At 39.8% G+C, this 24,735-nt stretch overlaps 1 protein-coding gene across 16 annotated transcripts in view; it reads right to left on the bottom strand.

Annotated features, from left to right (window-relative positions):
• The window catches only part of si:ch211-285f17.1 (sickle tail protein), a 114,537-nt gene that overhangs the window by 34,266 nt on the left and 55,536 nt on the right, over positions 1-24,735 (bottom strand). For 12 of the 16 annotated variants that reach the window (XM_055229920.1, XM_055229917.1, XM_055229919.1 and 9 more), the window contains exon 2: positions 11,414-11,706. In XM_055229920.1, the coding sequence (XP_055085895.1) occupies positions 11,414-11,706 (293 nt within the window). Of the gene's footprint in view, positions 1-8,503; positions 8,695-9,706; positions 9,895-11,413; positions 11,707-13,985; positions 14,084-24,735 lie in introns of those variants that run through there. The other 4 variants (XM_055229918.1, XM_055229923.1, XM_055229921.1 and 1 more) reach the window with 4 other exon arrangements.

Below are 24,735 nucleotides of genomic sequence, written 5' to 3'. Positions count from 1 at the left end.
GTCTTGACTGTATAATATCCTGCTCAACCCTAGATTCAATGTTCACTGATGAATCGGGATAGTAGTGAAATGTAAATTTACATAGTGACTGTCATGGTAAAGAATCAAAGAAGTGGTTTCAATAGAAGTCTATCTATGTGTCTCTGTCAGTGTTATGAATACCCCATATTGTTCATCCCTTAGTGTCTTTAGAGCCCATTCATTCCACACATCTTCATTTAAATCCTGTCTGTCTTCAAATATGTTAACTCCAGTCTGAAATATTGGACAGCTCAGATCTAATTTGGGACTATGAAGTTATGCACATAGACAATAAGACCCTGCAGTGCCGAGTAAATGAGTTGCGGCTTCGTGAAATATTCAAACTATAACAGACACAAATTTACTATTGACTACCTTGGATGGTATGGCCGTGGCTATAAATTTCACATTGTGGCATGTTTCCTTAGCCTCTTGACACCAGTCTGATAATGGCATTGCTTTTCATGGCTAATTAAAAAGGCACCAGGAGACGCATGCACTCCTCCAATGTGTCTTTGAGATTTATTATACCCAGCCTCCCGGAGGAGACTTGCACTGAGCACGGAGACAGTAATCAAGGATAAGGTTACAATGATCAGGCAAAACAATACGACCAAGTAATTATTATTTGTATGCATCATGTTACTTCTCCTAATGTTAGACAGTTTTGCCTTGACAGTCTGCAACAATGGCCTCCCTGAGCACCACCCGTCACCCACATGCCATATTCATATAATTCAAAGTGTGTGCGGTGTCTTACTCAATGGCACAAGAACACTGAAACTAAAACTTTTTATGATGACTCCACCATCGGCATCACTATTGCTCCAAAAGCTTCTTAATGTAGTTTCACATATTACAGGACCTACATCTAATAAATACAGTACACATGTCTTTGTGTATCATGTCATTACGCTGAATTTAGTTGTCATGTCAACCAAATTTATTGTCAAGAAAATTACAACTTAAGTTATGTAGCTCTTGTCTATTGTTTTGTCTCTTCCCCAGACTTAGTGGTATGTTGTAATCTCTTTCTAACCACTTGAATCATGTGTGACCCTTGTGCGACCTTCCAGAAAACCAAAACAGGAAGTATTTCTCCCACATGTCCTCCATGTTCACACACCAATTTGAAATGACTAAGCCGACACATATGTGATAAGTTAGCCGCTCTCCACTGTCAACAAACAACCAACTGCACCCATTGAAGATAGCAAGAAGATGGCTAAATCTTTGTTTTTCTTGTTTAGACGGTTGCCAGGTAGCGATGTTTGCAGCAGTTGAAATGCAATACAGCAGCAGAATATGTTAAAATGGCGAGGTGTGACAAACTTGGTCCACTTCTGTCAAAATGTCAAATTTATAGAAGCACATTAGCCTCTAGTCTAGTACATGTCTTGCTAATGTACACCCATATTCCAGGTGTCTCATCTCTCGTGTCATCTTGTTAAGTGGAAGAAACATGTTCTTTGGAAATGTGTTCAAACAGTTAAAATGTGCCTGGATTTGAGCCAAGATCAAGCCTTAAAGTTTATTCCCCCCACCCAGCCCACATAAGACTCATGCTGTACAAATCGGCTTACGCATAGTTCTTAAAAAACGAAACTGATTTTAACTAATGTAGGCCTAACTATGTTTTGTTATACTTGAAGAAATAACAGGAAAAATTTGCAAAAATATTCAAGAATTTAAAGTGGCACTATGTAACTTTTAAGGTGGGGGTCTGACTTCAACTTGTTTTCGTGGTGATGTTATTGCTTTGCCTGGAATGTTCCACAGTTTGGCTTTTACCTCAACCATCTTGCATTTAGCTTTCTGTCCGCAGATCTGACCTGTAACTTGCTCTGGTGGCTAATTAAGTAACTATATGAACTTTCTTTCTGTGTGTTTTCCAGTGCCCAGCCATAGAACTGGATCTGGAGAGTTGAGAATATAAGTAGTATAAGTCCAGATGCCTGGAGCTGGTCCTGTCAGCAGTGAAACCTTCCCGGGCCAATCTCAGCCTGCTCTTTTGATGTTAGATTCATCCCTTTTGCCCCGAGGTGCAAACCAGATGTCTGCCTGCATGTGGCAGCTTGCACAACAAAGATGCACAAAAACATAAGAGAACACCCTCGATCCACTCTACAGTGTAATGCTAAACAATCTGGAATGATTATGGCATTGTGCATTTCTGCGTCCCAGTGGTTTTGGCAATGGACAAAAAATTTTCAAGCAGAATTTTGAAAAAAGTTAAAGATGCTGCACTCAATTTTTCCTGTCTTAAAAACATGAAAACCCAAGTATGTCCTAAGTTACTATTCCATTACTTTATACATCTTGAGCATCCTATTTATTCCATCCTATTTATTCCATACATTTTATAAGTGCTTTTCACAACTGTCAGAGACCAGAGTGGAGTTTTGTCGTGACTGTAAAGCAGCTACTAGCATGTTAATGTGCACTTCCTGATATTTGGACAATAAAACGCTTTGTAATTAAATGCAGACATCACGCAGCAGACACATTAAATCAGTAGCCTACTTTGCATTTGACCCATATTTCAATCCATGACTTTGATCCAAGTATACCACTGTCTGTTTTGGGTTCAAACCAAACCAATCCCAGTTCTGACTAGCCACCATAATTATAACATTTAATGCAGTAAAATGATCCGAGCATGAACAGTAACACAAATCAAACACACCTCTTTCCACAGTGCTTTGTAACCTCAGCTACCCACTAATCAGTCAGTCATCGAAATCCAGGGGCCCTCCAAGCGGTCGGTTGTCTGGGCCGTGGCATATCTAAACAATCTAATGCGTGCCTGTTGGATGGCAGCCAATGCACATTTTCAACAGCACAATTAAGTTAAAGTGGGCCGTTCACATGCCAACCACACATAAATAACCAAGCAAAACGGCCAATTAGCTTGTCATTTTGCAGTGGCAGTCTACAAAGTCAGACATTTTCAGCGTCTTTGATATACTAAAATGAAACGCAAATAATTTTCTTTTTCTGTGGACAGATTGGACAGCAACTCCCAGGGGAAAAAACTTCTGATTGTCAAACTAACTAAAGACTACATTATAGGTATTCTGACAAGCCGATATCATGATTTAGTTCTCCTGATAAACAATGATGGACAGAATACAAAATTGAAAACTATTAAAATAAAACAAAATTTTACCTTAAGAATAATGAATTTTTATTTTTAAGGCTAAGATATTGAAGCCATACCACATTGATCGACTCTTATGAGAAACTTAACAGGAGCCTATATCCCAGTATGAGTTCAAGACCTGTTTTTACGAATCATTTTATCACACCCAGCAGATTACGCAGGTGCATACTTCGAATTTAGCCATTTCTTCTGTACTCTCTGCAGCTCTACCAAGAATCTCAAGTATTCTCATAACAACAGCACAGCAGACTGCGTTCACGGTATTTGAGGAACAATACGGTCACTAGCCGATAAGACTGGCTACTTCTTAAGCTCTATGGCTAAACCACTGTGAGATGCTCCAGAACAGTGGGATGAAGAGCTCAGACCTGATTAGCCTGCCTGATTCGTAACACCGCTACTGTGATTGGAGACACTGTGTTAAATTCTGTCTGGCTTTGCTCATTATCAGCCTGAGGATTAGCTACGGCCTTGGCGCCACTCCACACTGTCCACTCCTTCTCCTAACCCCCACCCCTTTGTCGCGTAAAGGTTAGCACGTGGTCGTCGTTAGCCTAATGTTTGTGTTAGCATGGAGGTGGGTGCAGATGTGGCACATGCCGGTAAATGGCACCAGCTTCTGTAGGTCAGAGGACAACAGTGATGGGTAACATGTGTGGAGCTAAAGTCAACAGGGCAACATCGGTGAGATTTAACAAGTGAATTTAGAAAAAATTGAAACCAATGCAAAAAAAAAAGCTTAATAAAATATACTTTTTGTCAAAGTAATTTATTTTTTTCATTTTGACAGCAATACAACAGCATAAATAAATACTAATAAAACGTATTGGGAGAAACAGATGATAATATTCAGGTTCCTAAAATCGCATTGCTCCACAATTAACTTCAACAATTTTGCTACAGCCTGCTACAATAAAAAGTATTAAAACCAAGCCCACCTAAATATGCAGAAATTTGCATATTTATTTGGCTGGTAATGTGTTTAGTTATTGACTTTTTAAATGATTTATTCTTGTTTTATTTTGGAAATACTCAAATCGATCTTTTATGAACATGCACTATCAAATGTTGACAGTACTTTTTCAGCTGTTGCTACTTGAGGTCATTATCTCATCAGACCACCGGTGATCTGATTCAAAACAGGAGTCACTCTCCTCCGCCCTCTCCACCCCTCTCCACCCCTCTCCTCCCCTCTCCTCCTCTCAGTGATCACAGTCAGAGTTCATGGAGGAGTTGGTGCACATGGAGCCAGTATTATCACACTGACCTTGAGTGTGTGGACCACAACTTTAACATGGAAGGCACCAAGAACAAATACTGCATTAACAAAACGCATTCACTACTGCTACATTTAACTTGATGTGAAAAACATAAACATAGCATACCAGTACTTTTTAATGTCATGCTGCAACTACTACAACCAAGTACTACCATTAAAGCTACAAGCAGCTGCCGCATTTCTACTCTAAATTCTAAACATTGTGCCTTTTTTCTCCATAGTTTTCAGATACTAGAACGTGATTATGTCATTCTCTCAGATGGGTGGGTAGTTTTTCCTATAGATTACATGGTACGATAAATTTGCAAATGTAACCACACCCTGATCATTTGTATTAGTGACTTGACTTTATAACTGGCCATATTTCAACCAAAATCTGCATTTTAACAATAATAACTTTAACTGCCCCCATCTGCATTAAGGCAAGGCAAGTTTATTTGTATAGCACAATTCATACACAAGGTAAGAAAGACATTAAAATCACACAAATCAAAACATAAATAATCACCCAATCTGCAACTCTCTCACCCACTCGTTTGCACCCTTTAAAAACTCTCTCTCGCACTCTTTAAACACTGTCTTGCTCAGTTTAAGAACTTTCCCATTACTTTACAAAAAAACTTTCCTCTCACTTCTCAAATACCTTCCTGTCCCTTTACTATGTCTAATAAAAGTCCATCAGTCCATGTTTCTTTTGTCATCATAAAATTACCATTAAAGGAGAAGAGTGCAGAATAAAAACCTTAAATAGTAGATGCCTATAGAAGGTTGTGATGCCAACTGAAACCAGTCTTCATGTATTGCTTTCCTTTCTTCTAGCACTGTTGTAATGCAAGAATTTACCCAAAAAATGAGTTCCAAAACTTGCCAAAAAAAAAGTTGGTGACATTTGCCGCTAAAGGCCATCACTGCTCCATCGAGTGGCTTCAAAGAGTCTGAGATAACATCGGTTCAAAAGTGTCTCCTTGCCTTGTGCTTGTTGGCAAACTTTGTTCTGCTGACCACTTACTGTCATACTGAGCAAAGCAAAGAAAGCAGGAGAATCTGTATCAAAACAAAGTGTCTGCCTGTGAAAGATCTATTGGTTGAAAACACAACCTTTGAAACCGGTGACATTTGGAATAAAGTCTGAAAGGAAGTAAAAAAATCTGGTAAATATAAAATTAAATATGTCTAGCTAGAATAGTTAATGACAAAATAATGACACAGTGCTTATCACAACAGACTGGCATAACTTATTGTCTACAGCAGCTATTATCAATGAATCACATTTCTGTGTCTTGATAATGTGGAAATGTGAGACATCATTCACAAGAAGAGTCTAATTATCCCTCCATATTTCTCAGTAGAAGGCAAAAACTATAAAGCTTTCAGTAGTACGACATTTTTACATTGTCAACAACTGGACTGACAAAAAAACATTCTGTTAGACATATTTATAATCACACTATTAAATGGTATGTACAAACGTTACATACAGTGATCTAATTTGTCATAATAACAAGTATTTTATAAATGTTGTGTATGTTTTCTAAGCTCAGAAATTTAGTGCATTTACATTTAAAGCATTGTTATTCTCCCAACAATGTATTCAGCCAACTCAAGTTAGTCGAGATTTAGTTCAGTTTGACCAAAGTCTATGCAAGTATTCTCCTACTTTTCCTACTTTCAAACTTTGTAAATCAATGCACAAACTTAAAACACATCCTCGTAGACCAAAAGACTCACTGACCCCCGCTCTACAACACTGTTTACAATCTGCCCGCTCATCACTAGGAGGATTATCACAGCTTGGGGCTCTCCAGACTTGTCTACTCTGTCTGTCCACCACTGCCGACAGCTGTCTCAACAAGGCCACCGTACTCCCCCCCGAAGGCCCACCCCCGTATCACACATCACCCCACACCGGTCCAGTGAGAGAGAGAGAGAGAGAGAGAGAGAGAGAGAGAGAGAGAGAGAGAGGGGACGTGTCGCGTGATTGCTCAAGCATCCCGGTGCGAGCCTGTCAAGGCCCTGGGCAGAGGATGGGTGGCGGATGGGACACTCGGATGTTATCTCCGTTAGCTCCCTTGGGTGGGATCCAGGACTTTGCAGGGTCTGAAGAGGACAGGAGGAAATTAAACTGCTCACTGCTTTGTTGTGGCTCCAAAAAGGGTAATGGAGAGACTGGTCAAGGAGTACTGTAGTGTAAACAAGATTCCAACTCAGTACTACAGTAGTCTTACAGGGTCAAAATACCTCAAACACAAAGGTGTTGTTTGGCACTGTTTACAGTATGAAAATTGGAGGTAAAATAGACAATTAAAGAAAGAATAAAAGAAAGTAAATATGGGAATGTACTTAATTTTGAGGGTTGTCAGAAAATACAAAATCATGTGTAAGTTTTGTGTATCATAGAAGTTATCAAATAAAATTGTTTCAACACATGAACTTTTTTAAATCCAAGAATCCCAAGTTCCTTTCAGATCTTTAGACATTGCTATCCCATGGTCATTTTGCATAGTTAAAATGTAAAATGTTATGTTAAAATGAACATACACAAAAGAATATGTTAAATGTCTACCATTACCATCCACAAAATGTATTGAAAAACAGCTTTACAATTCATTGTTTAACACTGTGCCAGAATTAAAGGGGTTGCATCTTGAAATTAGTACGAACTTAGTAAGAACAAGTAAACTTACTCTCTTGTAGGCTTATCTATACATTTCACAACATTAACTCCTTTATGACTGCTTTACAATTGCACATTTGTCCTATGTTCCCCAGTGTGTCCCTTAGTAGTCTCTGTCATGCACCTTTGCTCTGTCATGCTGGGCGGAGCAGGTCATCCACTTCACCAAAGTGGGATCATCTTCCCAACCTCCGCCTGACCTTGATAAATCTCCTCTTTGTAACCCAAACCTCCAGGGACATTTTCTTCTCACCTCTGCTTCATGCTCTGTTAGCGCTTATGTTGCCTTTCCAGTACACCACACATACACACACACACATTTTTTTTTGTCCAATCTCACTGCTACATTAAAGCACGCAATAGTGAGCTGCTCTCCTGCTGTTTCTCTCCCAGGCAGAATAATTACACCTCTATGGCAGACCGAATGAGAAACGCTCCAATAAAGTTGTTTTGGTTATGCGTTATGCTGCTGTACCTGCTGCATATATCAAACATGACTGGTTTCATAAGTCTTGATATTCCATATTGGAGTAGTGCAAATTCAGCCAGCAAGAATCAAACTTATTTAATGCCATTTAAGATTGCCCAGAATGAGTAACAACTTATTTAGTCTAACAGTATAAGAACCAGATAACCCACAGTCAAGTCAAACATGTCAGCAACTGAATCTGAAAGAATATGCTCAAGAATATGCGTTTAGAACAAATAAAATGCATGTTATTGTATGCAACAAAAATTGATTTAACAGTTAAAACGACTTGAAGCATATGCAATTTCAGGTCAGATCTGTGGAGAGGTGAGCCAGCACACAGTAACATGGATGTGTGTCAGTGTATTTTTTTAGCAACAAAAACACATATATTTGAATAATTCCATGATGGATACGTTTAAAGCCATACTGTGGACCATTCCAGACAAAGCAAAAACATCCACCATAGCGGATCCGCCACCAGAAAAGTTGCAGTGCACCTTTAGCTAAATCAAAGCTGTTGATCAGAGTCTATTATAACAAAACACCATGCTATGTGTTGCTTTACGTGATTAGCGCCTCATTAACCAAGGAAACCCGCAGCAGATAGTACCTGTAGAATGATTTACGTGACAACACCTCATGGGCGCCGAGCTACGTAAACAACAAAAGCGCACCAGATCTTATCCACACTTTCTTTACAATATGCCCGGATGCCACGTTATGCATTTTAGTTCTGGGAAGTTAGAGGCACCTGACATCGCGACAAGTGTTGGCTACTCCTGCAGAAACTCCGTGGTGAACTTTATTGGAGCGCGTAAAAGTGGCACAAGCGCGAAACACGAGCAAATAATCCAGCTTTCTCTGGAAAATAACGAGCGTGTAAAAGTAGCTTACCTCTTTTTACTGCAAAAGCGCACGGGTAAGAAGTTATTCCTGCTTGCTTGGAAAAGTTTATTTGTATTCCCGTGCAGGCTTTACGCACGGTGCCTCATGTTTTCAGACGAAGGTTTTTTGATCCATCGCTTGCCTCTCGGAGCAGCTGCATTGCACGTCTCTCTCACTCCCTCTCTCTCTCTCTCTCTCTCTCTCTCTCTCTCTCTCTCTGCCTCTCCTTCTCCCTTCTCTCTCACACGCATCAACGTACACACACGCACAACTCTCCCACAGTCCTCCCCAGACGCAGGCACCTACACGTTAACTTACCCCCCTCCTCCCTCCACCCCTTTCCCTCGGGCGCTGACATCACGAGTCACTATGGCAACTCTGGCTCCACCCCCGTCTCTCCACGGCCCAACTTACCTGTCTGACTACCTCGATTTCACAACTGGCTTTGTTTATTTTCTTTAAGTGTAGAGTAGGTTGACAACACAAAACAACAATTGCAACGAATGAAAAATAATCTTAAGAAGGACGTTGATTCTATATGAAAAATTCTGCCTATGCAATGATTTCTCACCAGTGTAGCTAAAGGGTAAATTTGCATGTTGGAAGCTGCACACATAAAATCTGAGAAAACACAAACTGTTTTGCACAATATCTGTTTAGCTGCACAGAAATCCCCCAAGGCAAGATGCCAGTCTCACCATTACCTTCAATTGTTTTGGGTACAAAGGCCCTGCTTGTCCCTACCTCAATGCATTCCCTGACCTATTGCTTGCAAAGAATGACAAGGTGAGCTGCAATGCCCCCTCTGAGTCCACTATCCATTCACTCACAGTAATCAACACTATAAAACAAACCAGGAAAATGCATTGGAATATTTGACAGTAGTTAAAAGCAATGTTTTAGAGCAACTACGCATAGAAGCAACTCCTCTCTCTCTCTTAAGGCAAACTGAGGGAGGGAATGTGACAAGTAGATTTATAGGCAGGACCATGTTTTTAACCTGCAGCAAAAAAGAAGGAAATAGTTTTGTGGTTGCCTTAACCTGAACAACAAAATAAGGAAGATCCAAAAGAGAGAAACACTAATACTTAATGCTGAGACATCGTTCTGCCAATGAATAAACAAACAGACATAACAGTAATTGTATTGTAATTCAAATCTATAAAAATAATAGAGGGTTATGATGATATAATAAGACTTAAGAATACGTACCCCACTAGTGCAGCTGCCTTCTTTCTGCCCCAAACATGCTCCATACAAAGGACTATTACGAGAGGGCATCTGGCACTTAAGCTGTGGTGAAGTTAAGTCCAAGAAATCAATTTAAACAACGTCCATGTCTTGCAAAGTGTAGCATGAGCACTGAGTGAAGACAAGTCTGACGTGCATTTCATTATCTCTTTCAATTTGGCTGTCAATCACTACTTGTATACTTTTGAGTTCAGAGTGAACCGTGATTGGCTGAGACCCAGATCACATGTCACATTCCATTCATGAAAAAAAGGATGATTTTTTTTCTCTACAAATTTGAGTTTTTGGAACTTTGAAGTTTTTAGCTATTAAAACTGTTCATCAGATTGCAGTGGATATGAAAATGAATGTTGATTTTGAAGAGTATGTGTCTTCCATGTGTTACCCTGTGAGGTCCACATCCCACTTTTTGCTTTCACCCCAAAACAAGTTATGGCAATTTGTTAATCTAATGCATACTGGTTTAATTTTGTAAGGCAGAGATAAGAGCAGGATGAGTAGGTGAATCTAATTTCTAGAGTTTTCTGCCCATCTAGAAGCACAGTAGGGATATTCAGAGCAGTATGTACTTAATCTTACAAAGTGCACTTGAATTGCTGCATGGTCCTCCAGCGGTCGACAGCACACATCAGCTGATTGCTCAAATGATTGAATCTGCGCACACTACCTCTTTTCAGTGCCAAGCTTAAGGTACTTTACCAAATCACTACTCTCCCATGATAGTCCACGAGATTATACACTTTTAAATGTCTGCCACTGTATTCAACTTTAAAAAAAATCAGTTGTTTTTAATCTGCAACCTCTTTTTTGTTAATGAATATACAAAGATGAGCCAAACATACATAAGTATAACAGTATTCAAAAATAGAGCAAATTAAAATGTATAGTTAAATAGTTATAGTCTATCATATGTAGGAGCTTTTCTATATTTGTTTCATTAACATTTGTATCTTTGCCAGATATATGTGTGTATTTATGGAGTAAATTTGTTTAAATCAAATATTGATTTTATTGATATTTGCAGATTTTTTCAATATAACAAAACATTTAACATGACTAAGAGGTTTAGATAATCTTTTGTGTTGTTGTTCTAAGTCAGATATTCTAACCTGGCTCATGCCAGATTGATGAAAGCAATCTGGAAAATGCAGAACGTCATGACGAATATTTGAATCTGAGTGTTTGGTGGAACAAGCCAAAAAATCTAACTTTTGTTACATCCAGTTCAGAGAAAAGCACAGACATCTTCCCTGTCCATAAATGCACAAAGCGTTTACCTTCTGCATTTTTTTCCACAAACAAAATAGTCCGTATTTTTGCTAAAACAGCTTGAAGTATATCTGTCAGTTTGTTTGGGCACTGCCTTGGCGTCATTGGTCCACCTGCCCTCTGAACATTAGAGTGGGTTAAGATGGGTTCTTGTGAGTTTATGAACTCACAAATATCACAAGAATCCATTTTTGCTGTGAAAGGTTAAGCAGTATAAAAAAAACTAAAGCCAGTTTTCAATGTACCTAAAATGGCTCTCTGATGACATGCAGCAGATCCTTCTCATTAGGAGCATAAATAATAATCAATATTTTATAAATAATAATAAATATTTATATGAATGAAGTATGTATGTACTCAAGTAAAAACAGTCAACAAAAATAAAAGTATTAAACTAACATGCTCGCGTAGCCTCTCCTGGTGCCCCATGATGGCAGATGCGTGGTGGGGGTACTTGTGCTTGAGATGCTCCAGGAAGGCCTCCCTCTTCTTGTCCATGTCGGACGGCTGCATGGCCAGGATTTCCTTGGACCCCCGCGCCCCTCCTAGTGTGTGCCTACGTGGGACAGTCCGGCTGCTCTTGGCATCGCGGTCTCTCGTGGAGGTGTGTGTCCCGTTGGGGGATGGCTGCCTGCGGCTCACCTGCTCGCTGTCGTCAAGAGAGGTTACCTTCAGGTTGCTCTTGCTTTGCTCTGAGGGAAAACAAGAACAATAGGTCAGGATATTTGAACTCTGCAAATGTTTTGACATAACTTCAAGTGTGCATGTGGGCTTTAAATCTTAAAGAGGACAAACATACCCATTCCCGTTGTTTAAGACTAGATATAGTGCTGGGCAATATCAAAGTCCAATAGCTGATCCTTGTGACAATGTTTCATTTTGGTGATACTGTCTTATCATGATTCAGTGCTTCTTTGTTTAATCCATATCAAACACAGACATTTTCCTCCACTCATTCCTCTTATTGGTCAGCCTCTGTAATACTGAGAATGAGTGACGGGTGGATTCAACTAATTACAGCAAAGTGTGCAGTGAACTCTCAGAGGAAAAAAGAATATAAAGCTACTTAGTGTACATGAACTGAAATCGTAATGTTCAGAAAACTAAAATAGCAGGCATTCAGCAAATTGTCAGAGCCTGGAATCAAACACTTTTGCCCACATAGTAAAAGGAAAAATTAAAATCTGTCAATTGGACAAAAAGTTGTAGGAGTGAAATTCTTGTATCATACCTGGACAACACCTTTTCCCACAATCCCCTTGGCTATAATGCAGGACCCCTCCACAGACCAACCTAAACAGTATAGTATCTTTTACCTTTTATCTCCTATAACATACTATGAGATTATATGAGTTGTAGATGAAGCCTACCGAAGAAACAAATGGATTGGATTGGATTGTAGTGGATGGTAAAAAGTACCAAAACTTCTAGACAAAAACCTTTCTGCACAGCAAGAGCAGAGACTGACAAACAAATAAAAGATTTTAGTGACAATTCCCAGAAGCAAACGGAAAACGCTACTTGAATCTGTCAGCCCAGTATACGACAAGTTAATGCCGTTTTATAATTCAGCCTTAAATTTAATACGACAGACACAAGACTCGATGACAGTGGAGATGTAAAACAGCTGTTCTCTCGGAAACCTCCGTAGAAAAGACAGGAAATCAAGTTGAGAATATGTCTGAGGGCGAAGACCCGAGCCAGACCAGTGGGAACCGAGCAATAAAGCCTAACCGATCTGCTGCAGTTTCCTCCACAAAAGACAAATGCATAATATATACCTTTCACTGTGTAATGGTACAAAAAAAAGGACGTCAATCCCTCATCACGTAAACAGGGGATTTGAAGTGGGTTTGTGTGCGCTAAAATATAATAGGACTTTTCATTTTGTGTTTTGAAAGCTTAAAAGCACGCTGTGAGGCAGAAACAACAACACATAATTCTTCGTTTTCTTTTGAAATGTATGACAGGACTGAGGCGCTGCGGAGAACAAGTGTGATAACAAGATAACAAGGGATCCACGAGAAATATAACAACACTGTATTTTATTCATCTCCCCTGCCTCTTCTTAAATGAACCGGCGCGACAGCCAACACTATAGGCCTTATAGGTACAACTCGAAATGTGGATTGTATTTCATCCAACAATTGCATGTCTTTGGGCAGTGAAGGTGGTTAAGGTGCACAAAAACAAAACTGTCAACAGAAACCAAGAGCAAAAACTACTTCCACATAAATGACTTATATCCAACATGAAACACAAGTGCTATAGTAACCTCAAAATACCATTTACTTCAAACAATTAAGAGGAAATTTGAATGATATAACAAAAGTCAAGGTCAACATATTTATTCGCTATGGAAACTAGATATTGCGTAACTGTTAGGCACTATTTCCTGAATGTAACTGTAAATAATATTTGATATGTTTAGAACGCCACTAGCTGTCAGTTATGCTTTAGGCTGGTATATGGTTTGGTGATTTAATAACAGAATGTCTAGACGTATATTTTTATTAGCGATGGAATGGGAAATACTATACAATCTATACTATACTATAAAGTCTTCTGATTCTGATTCTGATTCAATGCAGTCATAACTTTGCATACAACTTCAACAATGATTAAACACAAGGGGCCCTTTAAGGAAATGTTTACCTCCTAACCATACACTTAAACCTAAGAATAACCTATTACTGCAGGCTACGTTGTCAACATATTATATATATATTTGAAGATAATTGCATTAATTCAATTCATTCTGTTTGTTTGCATGTACTATTTTGAGTGTGTCACTACTGCAGTCCCGTCACTGGCACCCCTACCACTACTCAAGTTCACAATCCCCGGGCTTCATGTACGTCCAAGTCTATTTTTAACTCCCAAACACAGCTAACCAAATTACACCCAACTGACAGAACAAGACCTCCACGTTATCCACGGATGGCAAGTCAGAAAAAGTGCATTTATTTACCTGTCTTCTCTTCATCCGCAATTTCGTCTTCCATGGCATAAATAGATACGAGGCAGACGACAAGGGTGACAGGAGTAGAGGGTACGGGTCGGTTAACTGCTTGCTTACAGATTCCAGACGGAGCTTGTGTTGGAAAAAGAGGGGGCTACAGATAGGCCCTGCCCCACTGCCTCAGGACAGACTACTGGGGATTTGGAAAGTCAACTGCATTCCAGGACACAGAGTCAGGACTGGCCCCTCACCCTATGGCTACGGGATACTGCCGCTAACTGTATACCACTGGGCTCTTGGTCAATGTGTGCAAAAGAGGAGGACTTGTTAAAAAAGACACAAGCAAAACACGTCCGACTTGTAAAAATTTGCAGGTGGAAGTAACAAAACAAACGATATGCTTGGTTTAAGTCACAGTTCAGGTAATGTGTACCTTTAAAGTACAATTGTTGACAACTACCAGTGGTAAAAAAATGGAAAAACAAATGAACAAAAAAACAAAGATTACTAGAAGATGCTAAATAACAAATTAAAAAACAAAGTACATTTAAAAGTACATGTGCATATTTTAAAACAGAGTTAGGAATAAATAATAAATGTGGTAGAAGTAATAGCACAAGTTAAAGGCTAGCAGCTGAATTGTAATAATTCATAGTAGCATCTAGTCTACTTGTTACAGAAATCACAATTACACCTGTGCAATTGCCAAGTATTTTTAGTGGTCATAGTTTTAGTACCATATAAGGTCAAGTACCATAAATAGTACTGAAACCAAAAGGAAGAACTTTACTTTCAGCGATTTTCTTCCACCTCCACTGATCCTGTTATCTGATCAACAATGCGGCCGACTATGACAAGAGGCGTCCTGCAGGCACACTCTTGTTTCCAATTAGGATCTGATCTACAGACACTACAGCCATTGTCCTCTATGTGCTCTATGAAAAGCCCCGCTGTCCGGTTAGCTTAAGAACACGCACAAACAGCTCCAGCTTCATATAAGTCTGCAAACATGTCCACCGTCCACTCAGTCTCTGATGTTTCACAGCTGCAGATAATAAACGTAAAGGGAAAGCCCAGTGGATACACCTTGGCTGGAAAACAAAGGTGAGAAGATCAATGTACTGGTTTGTGGTCCATGTAATTGAAAGCTGTGGTCTGAGAGCATGGACACACACAATGCAGCAGCTGACAGATAATGTCCAACATATGGAGACAAGACGCTCCCACCCACTTAGTGTCAGGGCAATCAGCTAACATGTCCGACCACAACTAAAGAGCAGAAAGAAGAGCGTATTCTTGACATTTACTTTTACATGAGAATGGAGCTCTGCTGAAGTAAATCTATGATCATATTTTGATGCACGAAATAATTAAGTCACTTTTTATTTGTAAAAGGCAACTTGTTTGGGAGTTAGTTGCATTCCAAAGTGCACTATGTAACCTTTTGGTGGAGGGTTACAGATTACAGGTCAGATCTGTGGTGAAGCGACCCTGCTCACGGTTATAATCCATGCTTTTTAAGATAAGAGTCTCCGTTTTGAACAATAAAAACACCTACGAAGGCAAGATAGATAAGTTTAATACCATACTATTGAATATTCCAGGCAATTCAGTTACAAGCAGATGGCAGACTTCCACCAGAAAAGCTACACAGTGCCCCTTTAAATATAATATATGTCATGTATTTTCAAAATCTTGTTAACATGTAAGATAAATCTGATCAAAATTATGCCTGTGCTGGCATACATTGGCTGTTGAAAGAAGAGCAAAAAGTGTATAATTTTATAAATATGGGTACAGGAAAATGTAAGGTGAAAATAGCTATAATTTTAAATCTGAAAAGTTTGAATTGTTCCACAGACGTGAGGAGCAGATGGTTGGCTGTAATTTGATAGCACTTCATCTTCAGCATTTTTCAGAATGCAAAACATTTCCAAAACTTCTCTTCAGAATGATGGACCAAGAACTGACAGCTCAATGAAACCTGCCCATGATACAAAAGGGAATTAGCTCCAAGTATGAACGCATTTTTACTTTTGTGCCAAGTCAGAATCAAACAGACAAAACATAAACTTTGACAAACAGCTGAGAGGTACACTGTTCAAATTCTTCTATCCTGACAGCACGGCATCCATCATCACATCAAACCACGGGGTCACCTCCTGCTCCCTTGAACCTATCATTACCCATAACCAACAATTACATGCTTTGCTCCCTCCGACCTGCCTCTCTTCACTTTCTGTCAACACTCCATGTTCCGAAACTGACCCTTGATTGTTCCAGAGTCACCGGGGGGCGCCAGAGAGGTTACTACGTCTCGCTCCGATACCCCAAGAATGTCGCATCGCAAATGATGGGCTGAAAGACAACCAGCCGCATGGAACCCTGCTGTTCGCACTAACTCGTACTTATTTATATGGAGGAATGTCTCCCTAGCGCACTCCCACTCACCAGCACTATTACTGTCCTGTAAGCATGCCGGCCATTACAAAGCACCGTTGTGTGTGTGTAATAAAAGCAAGGCTCACATCGAGATACCCGCAAGACATGAATAATGAGAAACAGTGGAGAGAATGGCCGTAAAAGTTATAGGGAGTCGGAGATTGTAGATCACTTTGTCTTATGCTGTGAGATAAGTATGTAGAGAGATCCTGTATGGTTTAGCTCATCATTAAAAGCACGTTTGTTAACTGATAAGATGGACAAAGTGGAAATTAATGGTACAATGCTATTTATGGTCGTTTATCTTTTCAGTAAACGGTTGACAGCAAGATTGAAAACAACAACTTGCGTTACACTGATAGTTGTAAGCAAAAGTGAAGCCCTACCCCTGCTAACTAACCTTCTGTTTTTGCGTTTTCCAGCAATTTTGCCATTTGATTGTGGATAAAGTAACATCTAAGCACAATATTTCAAGAGAACAACTGATTTTTTTTATTTTAATTCTACTAAAACGTTCAACTTGACACCCATACACTTGTTCATTGACTCTAAATTGCCTGTGAAGTGAATGGGTAAGATAAGCGTATAGAATAAACAAGCGGATGAAGATGAAGAACCTTAGAATGACAGGGGCGATTGTAGCTCAGTTGGTAGAGCATTCATCTACATCATTGGTAGAGTGGTTAGATCAACTCAGTCACAGGTTGGAGTACCATTCCAGTTCCTACAAATTAATGCTGTTGTTGTGTTTTGGGCAAGATACTTAATCCACCTTCCCCACAGTGTCTACGCTGCGTGTGTGAATGGGAAAAGCTTTGTAGATGGAAAAGTGTTATATAAAACTGTGACCGTTTACCATATTACTACAAAAATATGCATCTTAACCATATTCATTTTAGCTGCCCCTGTATCACTGACCTATAGAACACTGGCTATAATATTATCTGAAACCCAGCATTTGCCGATAAGCAGTGAGTGTACATTTTCAGAACATTCATAAATTCTCACATTATACAAAATATAGTCAACCCTTCATTGTCTCTTCCTCTGCCCAGTACATTTCCCACCCTTGTCAATGTCACTTCTAGCACTTCCTGTTGCCCAGGGCTGGCATGCAGCACTCTGACCCCGCCAACCACAGCATGCCCGGCTGCACCACTGTCTCTGGAGGTGACCTGGAAAAGTAGACACGCTCCTCTGACTGATCGGACACGAGATAAGACATTTCCGACATGAAATCTGATCCTGTAGATGGAGGAATGTAAGCACAATGCAGCCCGGCCACATTCTGACACTCGCAGATAACAAAAGGTATAGGGAAAGGACGTGTTCATGTCGCCCCTTACACCTGTGGGAATAAATAGAAGCTTACTTGAGTGTCATGAGAAAGTGAGTTACAGTTTTATGACATGGAGGGTACTGTGTAAAAATATCATTGCCATTTGGAATATATGTATTTCCGGAGATAGGTTTCATAGACCCTAAACCAGTATTTCTCCATGGAGGCCTTAAACGACAACAACAAAACACAGGGTTTTTGCTAACTTTTTGCCAAATATTTCCTGCATTTACACTAAGTTCTCCTATTATTCAAATATGCAATGGTTGAAACAAATTCTATGCAGCTCTTCTGGATATTTCTGTGTACTCACCAAAGTTTGCTGTTGTGTGAAGAACTAACATTTGAGTATCACAGTTTACAATGGAAAACAGGCCCAAGCAGTAAATACACTTCAATTAGCTTTCATACTTTATAAAGTCTTTCTCACCCCTCACCCATCTCCCCACTCTTTCTTTTATAAGACCAAAAATGTAATCCACTCCATGCCAGACCCCTCGAAATCTCCATTATGTCCCCCAGCTGTCTGCTCATTAAAGCAACTGTCCACAGCTTTAGGGGCAAGTAAACACTATACATGAATAATACATAAGGCTGACAAAGAAAAATCCCTTATTGGTGCTTTAAAAATATAACATGTCAAATTTCTAAACTTTCTTCTTCTCACTACGTTGCCATGAATTTTAAACTTTTCCAGCTAATAAGGCTTCCTCCCTGTTGCTAATGACCACAGCTCCACACTCCAGATCAGTCTTTGCACAGACCTGCAGGCACCCAGAAATCTTTGGTATGTCCGATACTTACAATTTACTCTCCAATTAGAGCGCATACTATAGGTGAGAATAGGGGAGTCCAGACACCACTGCCAACATGATATGGCGTACAGACATGTGGTCTACAGGCTCAGCTGGGAATAGAAGCAGTTGTAGAAGCATGTTGTGAGGATAGTTGATATCAAAACTGCAAGAGAACACCGGAGACTGTGTATAAGTAAAATTATTCCATTACATATAGGCGGATGTAATGGTATGTGTTAAGAGTTATGGAGTACTTATTCCACAACGTCACTGAATAGCAGACTATAGCTTACAATCCCATCTGTTTCCTTCTTACTTCATATTATACCTCCAAAAATGACCTAGAAAAACATGCCTTACTGCGAGTGGGTTTGCCTCTCCACAGATCTGTAACTTGGTCTGGTGGCATCACCTCATAAATTTAATCCCATATCCTGGAACATTCTGGGTAATAACATTAACATCTCCATGGAGACAAAAGGTAGTGGTTATGAATCCACGCCCCAAACAACAAACTGCAATGCTCTTAAGACTAACTGACAAAGATATGGCTTCCAATCTGTGCAATAGACTCTGACCACCACCGTCATACTTCATATACCACTTTTAAATATATAGGCAAGTTGGGTGGCAGGTGTTTTGCCCAAGAATTACAACAACAGCACGCCCTGACAGCTGGGATCATACCACTGACCTTAACCACTGAGTCACTGCCTCTCCTTTATTTTCCCCATTGCAAAATTGGACTAAACGCTGGATGGTGATTTGAACAGAAATCTTGTACATGATTTAATACATTTTTATCTTTAATTTTCAAACATAAAACAATACGTACTATAATATTATTAGATACTGACTACATATTGAAACACTCTTTGAACACAGCAGACCGATTTCACCACAGTTTTACCTCCGTGTGGGACTGCAGCTGAGTTTGAGTGGGCGAGTTTTGTAGATCTTTAACTTAAATGCAAAGTTAATACTCTCCCTATTGGGGCCACTACAACTCCAATAAAGTTTAACTCGCTCTTTGGGAGAGAGAGAGAGAGAGAAAGCGGAGGCCGTTCTCGTAAAAGTCAATAGTCAAATCCTCTCTGAATCTCTCCTTATCTCCATTACAGTCACCCCCACCATTATGCAGCTAACAAAACAACCAGCGGGGGAGCGAGGAGGCTTCACTTAAAACAGGCACAGGACAAGTCAAAGGAACAGCCGTGTTTATCGACTTGTTCATCTCATAAGCACAAACGCTATGTCTGTCTGCTTTAATGTTTAACTCACATTGATCCAAAAACTATTAAAGAGGCGCTATACCTTTTAAAGAAATGCAATCTCCATGGAGACAATTAGGTGACGCGACACCAGACAGTTGAGAATGCCTGTTATTTTAAAGTGTGTTTTAGCAATTAAAAATCCTATAATTGAATAAATGCAAGATAGATAACTTAAATGCCATACCGTGGAGCATTTCAAACCGAAGCAATCACATGTCTATAGAGACAAGAAGTGGGTAAAATGGTGATGTATTGTTAGGAAATAAACTGTTAACTGCCTTGTCATTTATTAACTGCAAAGCTAAGTGCTACCTAATGGCCCCTGTCTTTTGTGAGCTTTTCAGTGCAATTATGAGTGCACAGTGTCAGCAGCACACAGACACATGTGTTAGCCAGCAGGCCAGTCTCCTCTCTGTACACTTCATTAACTCATGGCCAGAGTAGGTGTAAGGCGACCTGTAGCCACCGGCTCAGATGTCTGCTGGTCGCCCATGACAACCATCTCCGGGACAACAACAGTGAGGAGGAGGAGGGGGAGAAAGGGGGAGGGAGGGGGAGTCCGGGGTGCAGCTGCGACTGGGATGTCCACTAGGGAGACGGAGAGGAAGAATTTGCCTCCACAGAGAGCTTTGACCTCTTGGGAGCCAGCGATGAGGATCTGTTTGGAGTAATGAGGAAAGTGCACCAGGGGAAAAACGCAGAGCAGTTAATTTGATCACACCCTTTCCCCAGTGAGGAGGGAGTTTTCTGTTCAATAGCTGAGGCATGAAAACGGCTGTGATAGAGTCATCCGTGTGCAGGACGTAGAGGAATTCTTTGAGTATAACACGACATCACAACGTTGTAAATTGAGGTGGAGAACAGCTCAGGGTTTTATTGTCAAATTCGTTGTTTTATGCCGGATTTATACTAACTGCAAGGCGGGTCCGGTACGTACTTGTCCCGGGTTACTCGCAGATTGCATGTTATTTTAACTATGACAACTGTGGTGCGTATTTGACCAAAGCAATGTCATTTCATGTGGGTTTGTAATGACCTAATCTAATGACCTGAAAACCACTCCAGACCACTACAGTGTCCGGGGAAAATAGACTTCTTGCAGATTCTTTTCACAGACGTGCGCCTCACCCAAATCCGCACTCACACTGCGTCAAGATCAGCTTGGCAGGGTGCATTTTAACGGTGCGAGTCCTGACGTCAAGGGGCCATACCCTTGTTTCGATGTAATAAAGTAACATTTGCTATGTCTCAGCACAGATGTATCGTAAAAGCGGCTCAAAATGAGACCAATCTGTGCTGTTTCTATCCAAGCATTTTTCTATCATCCATGAACCAGGAAGTAACACTAGTGCACTGTTAGCATGTTAGTTATTTTGTGATGGCATTATGTTAGTTATTGTGTTACTTATTGTGTGATCCTTTCTGCCTGAGTGGACAATTTAGAAGAATGTGTTATATGTAATATGTTTGGACTGCTGTAAACTGTTTAAAATGTTTGGGGGTTTTTTGTTTTGTTTTTTTACAATAGCTTCAAAAAGTGACACCAACATCAAAATGCCTTATAATGTGGCTATTCACATTAGCCATTATACTTGCAAATTATGAAAAATCTTTAAAATATACAAGACTGCATCAATTTGTAGTAAACTGTACATAAACTGGCTGACTTTTAGCCCCCTGTTCTAAACTAACAAGTCTTAATCACAAGCTCAACACAACTTTGCATGCATGCGCTGTCTCACAACTTTATTAAAAAGTGATTGCACGGCTGCACCCCTCTCTCTCTCTCTTTCTCTCTCCATAGTGATAAGCAGCTTACGGTATGGACTTCACCAGCCAATCCTTCATTACTGCTCGGCCTCTGCAAGTGTATCAATCTGCTATTCTCTCTGCATGCTTGCACATCGCTACACGGTACAAGACAGGAATATTTACAAAGTTGGGGTTTGCAGCTAAAGGTGGCTTAAGAAAGCACGGTAATGGGAATAGGAAAAGAGCATATCAGTGTTTGTCACAAGTCATTATATGGATTTGGTGAATCTGAAAGTATGTTTAAGTATAAAGGTGAGATAGCACTGGACACTGGAGGTTGAAACCATAATATTGCAGGGAAAGCAATAACTTTTCCGCAAAGACAAGCAGGTGGTGTAGCAGAACATCGAGGAAACCCACTCCAAACAGATCCGGCCGGCCAGGGAGTTGAACCCACAACGTTCTAGCAATGAGGTGTAAGTACTAGCCACTCAGCCGTCGCACCTTGCCGCATCTCTTTGAACCAAAATGGAACCAAGAAAATTCACCAATATTTGTGTTGCAGGTCATACTTCAAAGAGTCTTACAAAAGGAATACAAACAGGAAGTGCCTTTAGCCGTATTTATATTGTGTCTGATCTGTAATGTCCACACTCCCCCACCAGAGTAAACATGTGGGATAGTACAACAAATATACCAAACACAACAGGCAAATTACCGGTACTGTACCACCACTAATTACTGTCTGTTTCAGAAATACTAGTGTCCCAATTATGTCACAGAAAGTTCTCAACAATTTTTATATAATGAGCAACATGAAACACAAAATGGTACAAATGATGCTATTTCCAAGCAATTTAACAAGAGAGAAAACAAAACAAAAAAAACTAAATGTATATGTAAGAAATACTGCTGTGTACAAGAAGAAGGCGCACAACTACCCATCTTTGAATTTTGCAACTTTGCAATTATAACTTTTTCCATTGTGTTAAAAAATTGATTATACAAAATCTTCATCCAACCTTCTGCTTATTTTAAGGCACTTCAGTAACTCTTTGTCCTTGTGAGTGTTCAGAATGGAAGAGCGGGTTTTAAAAAGGGCTCAGGGAAAAAACAGGTGAATAAAGAACAGCTAAACAAAAGCTTTTTGGAGTTTGGGCCACAGTTCAAAAAAGTTGCAAAAAAAGAGTGTAAGCGAAAGCTTCTATCTTTAATAGTGTAACCACTGCAGGTTATACTAGCAGAGGCAGCCTGTGGGTTATGTAGTGTGAATGGGAGAGGAGGGAGCAGGCTATAAACTGGAATACTATTGCCTCCTAGTGTTACTGCAGTGGCTAAAACTAAATAATACATTCTACAGATACTGTTCAGTATTTAAATTATAAATAATGTTACAAGTGTGTTGCTACTGTATCTGCACCATGTCCTGAAATGCTCTTACAATGTGATCACAGTATTTTTAAAGATGTACAATGTAACTTTGTGGTAGAGGGTCTGTCACTCCTTCATGGAAAGATACATGCTTTGCCTGGAGTGGACTACAGAGATGTTAAACTTAACTACATAGAAAAGAGCAAATAAAGTTTGTTTGAAGTTAATGTTGCTTGTCAGATCTGTGGAGAATCAAGCTTACTCACAGTAACAATGTGTTTTTCAAGGCAAGAACACCTCTAATTAAATACAGATGCACGATAGATACATTAATGCCATACTATTGAACAGACAAGCAGGTATATGACAGTGCCAAACCAAATAAAAGTCTCATAGTGCACCTTTAATGCATGATACAAAGACGTTACTCCTATCTAACCCACTGTGAAATGTCCACATTCATTCTGTGAAATATCAACAAGTACATTTTTATGGTACATTTTTATTTGACTTGGTTAAGTCTATTTGTAAGATTAAATATCACACCCACACAAGAAATCTTCTAATATTTTGCAACTCTTCTGTTGGTGGCTTTCACTTTGGTGAATGTAATGACGTCATAATCCCATATGTGGGCCGAGACAATCATCTAAAAGGAAATACACTCATGTTGAACCTCATAACAAAAAGGCCCTTAAATTTGCTCTATTACAACAAAAATCTGGATATTAACATATTCATGAGTCGTAAAACAGCTGCAGTTCATCCAGAACGCTGCTGATTGGGTCCTGACCAGAATCCAGAAGTACGAGCACGTAAATCCTGTGTTCAGGTCCCTGCATTGGCTTCCTGTGGCTCAGTACTGTACAAATCTCACCATGGTCTAGGACCAAAGTATATCTTCAACAGGTTTGTACCATATGAACTATCTCCCACTCCGAGGACTTCAGGGGCCAGCCTCCTGTTGATGCCCAGAGTCAGGAATAAAAATGGAGAATCAGCTTTTTAGTTTTATGCACATGAAGATGTGAGACAGGCCTCTACTTTGACAATGTTTAAATCCAGGCTTAAAACAGTTCTGTTTAGCTATGCATATGACTTCTCTTTTAATGTTCATTTTACGATGATTATTTATATTTTGATTTGTTTGTATTGTGATTTTAATGTCTTTCTTATTCTGTAAAGCACTTTGAATAGTTTGTGTACAAATTGTGCTATAAAAATAAACTTGACTTGCCTAAATGTACGGCTGTCCACAAATTTTATATAATATATCTAATAGTTTATCTGTTTTGCATATGAGGTAATTTCCTCTTAGCATGAGGCCCAATGGTCAGATCAGATAGTTTAAACAGAAAATGTCCCTTGAGGCGCAGCACAGACAAGAGGGCTGTAAGACCTGATCGGGAAAAGACATTTAGCCAAATTCAGCAACTCCAGTCTCAGGAGCTCAGCAGACCTGACCGACTAAGAGCACTCTGATTGGTCATTAATGACATCATCCCCGGGGGCCCGCCTCCTCCCATGTCATCAGTGCTGAAGCATCTCAGTGATGTAATGCAGGGAGGGCCATGACAAATCCTCAAGTAGCACCCCTTTCTCCGTCTGCACCTTCTACCAGCCCTCATCAATTCACTGCACCCTCTCTACGTAAAGCCACCTGTTAAGTACAGGCTGAACAGACAGGCCGCTGAATGGAGGCTAAGCCCACATTTCAATATAGTAAATGGCTTAGACGAAAACAAAGAGAAGTGAAAACGAATGGCTTTTAAAATTCCTAATCC

This window comes from Periophthalmus magnuspinnatus, chromosome 20 (genome assembly GCF_009829125.3).
Source record: "Periophthalmus magnuspinnatus isolate fPerMag1 chromosome 20, fPerMag1.2.pri, whole genome shotgun sequence".
NCBI lineage: Eukaryota > Metazoa > Chordata > Actinopteri > Gobiiformes > Gobiidae > Periophthalmus > Periophthalmus magnuspinnatus.
The sequence above is the reverse complement of the archived record's forward strand: the minus strand, read 5'-3'. Positions and strand labels throughout refer to the sequence as shown.